The sequence below is a fragment of the Terrapene carolina genome, unplaced genomic scaffold (assembly GCF_002925995.2).
Source record: "Terrapene carolina triunguis isolate 2854851 unplaced genomic scaffold, T_m_triunguis-2.0 Scaffold751, whole genome shotgun sequence".
In the NCBI taxonomy this organism is placed as follows: Eukaryota; Metazoa; Chordata; order Testudines; family Emydidae; genus Terrapene; species Terrapene triunguis.
In genome coordinates, this window is record NW_020665102.1 from 1,403,438 (window position 1) to 1,407,864 (window position 4,427).

Genomic DNA, 4,427 nt, shown 5'->3' on the forward strand with positions numbered 1-4,427 from the left:
AGACAGGTGGGGCCCCCCAGCTGGTGGGAAGCAGAGACTGCCTGGAGCTGGAGGTGCACTGGGGTCCAGCCAGGGGGCTGAGAGGAGCAGGGGAGTGGGGCCAGGGGGTAGAGAGGAGCTCTCACCCAGCCGGTGGGCAGGCCAAGAGAAGCAATTGGTGGGCGGGGGGGAGTGGGGTCTCGGGGCAGGCTGGGGCCCCTTCTGAGCATGGGCCCGGCTCCATTGCACCACTGGCGCCATTGTAAACCCGGCAGTGGGGTGGGGGGAGTAGATTCCACGCAGGGAACTTGGGGGGCAGAGTAGACTCCATGCATGCCCCACGCAAAGAGCCGCCATGCCCACTCAATGGGCAACACAACCCCCCTTTTTGCCGCCCTTCCATCCCCCCACCCCAGTTTTGACACCAAACTCACACGCAGAGCCAAGATTTGTGAGTCCACATTCGAATTTTTATTTTTCAGAAATACACAGATGGGGGAAGGGGGGGCGGGAAATCTATATATACAAGGAGGGGGAAAAATACCCCCACTCCTCTCCCCTTCCCTGCCCCCCAGCTCTGGCTCTTGAATATTATTTAACGTCTAGGGTTAGCTGGCTAAGCCGCTGGACACTAAGGGGTTGTTCTGAGGTGGACAAAAAAGGGACGTGACCCCCCCCCCCCCGTTTCATAGAATCATAGAATATCAGGGATGGAAGGGACCTCAGGAGGTATCTAGTCCAACCCCCTGCTCAAAGCAGGACCAATCCCCAATTAAATCAACCGACCCATAACAGCATTTTAAAAAAAATCACGATGGGATGGGAAGAAAATCAGCATCTTGATTTGCCGGCTGCTTTGGGATCCCTCAGCGTTTCTCCTCATGCTGGGAGCAAGTGATTTTTCTTTTTGAAAGGAAAACCCATCCGAGCTGGGTCTTTAAGGAAAATATTATGAAGTTGCAGTAACCACGCACACCCTCTCCCTCCCCAAAAAAAACCTTCCCCAAACACCCCACCCCCATAAACCTCCTAATATACAATATATAGAGAATTTAATATACACTCTATTGATTTACAAGGGGGTCCCCAGCCCCTATGGCCATGGTCTCCAGACGTTGAGCTCCTGGGGCTGGCCAGCAGAGTTCTGTGAGCCATTCAGCTTGTCCCGAGCGCCTTTGCTGGAGTTCCCCAGCTGGGGCCGGCCGGCCGCGAAGGTCTGCAGTCTGTGGCCGGCAGGGAAGGCCGGAGCAGGGTGCAGGACGCAGGCGGCGTCCCCGAGCGGCGGGCTGCAGCTGGCCAAGGCGTCGCGGGCGTAGGCCGGGTTGGAGAACGGGCTGCCCGTCGGCAGCTCCCGGGAGGTGATTTTTTCCATGCAGTGGCAGATGCGCTCCATCAGGTAGGCCTTCTTGCCCGCGCAGATGCCCGGGCTGGAGCGGAGGAAGTGCGTGGCCTGGCTCAGGCATTCCCGATAGCCGCTGTGGTACCTCTGCAAAAAGGTGTCGTCTCGCCTCGCCGGCTCTGTGGTGCGTTGCAAAAACCGCCAACGACAAAGGGGGCTAATTAGCAAGGCATCAAGCAGCGGGCGCGCAAAGGGTACAGCAGGGCAAGTGCGAACCACTGGGGATGGGACACCCAGCGCCCTGCAGACTGAGAAACCTCCCCCTCTCCCCCCCCGGGTCTGCTAAGGCCAGGGCTTTGCGGGGGGGGAGGGGTCCCAGAAATAAGTGGCATTTGACACCCTGGGCCGAAGCCAGTTTTAAATGGGGAACGTCCACAGGGCCAGATCCTCAGCTGGTGTAAATGGGTTCCGCGTGCTCTGTAGACTCCCCAATGTTAAGGTCACGTGGGAACACTGGACTGCCCCACCCAGGGATGCCAATTTCTCAGCAAAGCTTGGATGAGTTGCACCTCCCCGGCAAGCTGGCTTCAGGGAAATACACTACAGACCTCATTGAGATCTTGCTTACAATGGTTTTCTACTCATGTAAACCAGCCAGCCCCAGTGGGTGAGTGAGAGGGGAACCAGCCCCCATGACTCAAGCGGACTGATTCCTGATTTACACCAGGGTAAGCGAAACGAGAATCAGACTCCATGACTCAAGTGGACTAACTCCAGATTAACACCAGGGTAAGCGAGAGGGGAATCAGCCCCTGTGACTCAAGCAGACAGACTCCAGATTTACACCGGGGTAAGCGAGAGGGGAATCAGCCCCCGTGACTCAAGCGGACTGACTCCAGATTTACACCGGGGTAAGCGAGAGGGGAATCAGCCCCTGTGACTCAAGCGGAGTGACTCCGGAATTACACCGGGGTGTGATTAAAATCAGAACCGGGCCCCACCAGTTGGGTGTGACCCAGTTGAAATCAACAGCAAAACTGCCCGGGAAGCAGGTCTCGCGGCCAAGCAATGTATTTTTGTGTGCCACATCCGTTGACCCTCTCCCTGACCCCCATGCAAAACCCCGGAGGCAGGATTCAAAAGTCAAAAGTCACCTAAAGTGGATTGAGGCTGGGGGAAGAGAAAGCCCAGGTGAGCTCCTGCTGGAAAAGGGCTGGGCCTGGCGGCGTGGGAGCTGAGTCCAGAGAGGGGGACTTAATTTCCTGCCCAGATCTATAGCAGAGAAACTGAGGCCAGGTCTACACTTAAGGGTGGCAGCTAGGTCAAGGGGAGAAATCTGTAGCTCTGTCTACACCCAGGGTAAGGCCAGGGTAACAGCGTCACTCGGGGGGGTTGGACTGTTCACACCTCTGAGCGACGTAGTTCTACCCACCTGATTTCCTAGTGCAGGACCAGGCCTGAGATCAGGATCTGGCCCTGCGGCCGGGCCGACCCCAGACAGGAGTGTGAGAGTTTAAAAGCCTGAGCGGGGTGAGTGATGGGTGTTATGGGATGGAGTTGTGTACACACACACACACACACACACATACACACACCAGGGCTCATCCTGTACAGTAGGGGGCAGCAGGGGGACACACACCCCTACTTCTCAGGGAGGCAATCAAAGTCACACTCACCTACTCCCTAAGGAGTGTATGGCAAAACTCTTGCGCCAAACCCGCCTTCCCTTCCCAAGTGAGCAAGTCCCAGAGCTCCCACGGAGCGTCTAAACACAGGGCGCTCCCGATTTACACCAGAGAGAGAGGAGAACCTCCAACCGGTGTAAATCCAGACTAAAGGCCAGGCAGAATGAGTCCCCTGGACTCCAACGAAGCTATCTCCTCTCGATCCAGTGCAAATCCAGAGTAACGCCATGGGCAACCATGGGTCGGACTCCCCCTCGCTCACCCTGGTGTAAAAACACAGACGCCCAACAGACGTCCTCCAGAGTTACACCAAAGCCAGTGAGGACCCCAACGGAGCGACGCCAATTTGCCCCAGCTGAGCATCTGTCAGGTCCGGGGCGCCCCGGAGCTCCATCCAAAGAGGTGCAAGGATGGGGGAGACCCACCCCATCATTCGCCGGGTCCCGGCTCGGGAAACACCCCAGGGAGAAGGGAAGTCTAGGGTGACCAAACATCCAGCTATTCCCCCTCCCCCCCGAAAAGGGACCCAGTTTTTCACACTTGCTAGCCGGTCACCGTAGTCGTATCTGGTCCGGGCCCAACTTGGGTTGGCCAACGGGCCCCCCCGGGCTAGAGCCAAGGAAGAGGAGTAGCCGGCCGCGCAGAAGGGGATACCTGCAGGAGGCTGGGTCCTCACAAAGTGAACTGTTTTTTGTAAAATTTCGGCCTTTTCAACTTTGGGGTTTTTAAGTCTCTGCAAGAAAAACAACAACAAAAAAGAGAGAGGGAGGGAAGGACAAAGCGGGGGGAAGGAGGGAAAGAGAGAAAGAGAAATATGCGTTGGATCATTCGGTTTGGGGCAGCGGCGGGGAAATGGGAGGAAGAAATCCGATTCGGCTTACCTCGTCCTGGGTGGCTTCTAATAGGAGGAGCCGGAGTCGCTCCAGGCTCCGGTTCATACGGTCCCGGCGCCGCTTCTCCATCAAGGGTTTCAGGAGCTAGAGGGGGAAAGGGAAGGAAGGGGGGCAGCTTTTGAAAGAGACACCCCGAAAGAGCGGGGAGATCCGGGGAGGGAGCCCCCGGATTCGGAATGAGACCCGAAGCGAGCGAACTCCGGAGTTACCTTCTTGTCCTGTTTGCTGTCCCACTGGGCGCTGCTGCTCATGGTGGCGGCGGCCGGGCTGGGGGGGCGGCTGATCCCCAGCGGCCCCTTTATGAGCCGGCCCCCGCCCCAGGCCCGGCCCAGCCGGCGCCGCCCCCCGGGCTTTGATCCGCCGCCGGAGTGTGGCGGCCCCCCGGTCCCCCCGCGGCGCGGCACACGAGTGGGGCCGGCCCGCGGGGGGAGAGCGCTCCCCCCGCCCCCAGCCTGCCCCGATCCCCCTTCCCCACAGCCCTGCTCCCAACCTGCCCCTGCTCCCCTTCCCCACAGCCCTGACCCCCAACTT

The 4,427-nt window shown here is 58.6% G+C and overlaps 1 protein-coding gene across 1 annotated transcript; it reads right to left on the minus strand.

The window, feature by feature from the left end:
* Positions 1-1,072: 1,072 nt before the first annotated feature.
* Positions 1,073-4,147, minus strand: HES7 (hes family bHLH transcription factor 7). Its single transcript, XM_024220040.1, has 4 exons — positions 4,106-4,147; positions 3,885-3,980; positions 3,658-3,736; positions 1,073-1,497 (listed from the first exon to the last, which is right to left on the minus strand). The coding sequence occupies exons 1-4, from the start codon at positions 4,145-4,147 to the stop codon at positions 1,073-1,075; spliced, it is 642 nt and encodes a 213-aa protein (XP_024075808.1).
* Between the last annotated feature and the right edge of the window lie 280 nt (positions 4,148-4,427).

Coding starts and splice junctions, on each gene's coding strand:
- HES7 (XM_024220040.1), bottom strand. CDS start 4,147: ATGAGCAGCAGCGCCCAGTGGGACAGCAAACAGGACAAGAAG. Junction 3,737..3,884: donor TAGAAGCCACCCAGGACGAG/GTAAGCCGAATC, acceptor TTTTTCTTGCAG/AGACTTAAAAACCCCAAAGT. Junction 1,498..3,657: donor GAGGACCCAGCCTCCTGCAG/GTATCCCCTTCT, acceptor AACGCACCACAG/AGCCGGCGAGGCGAGACGAC.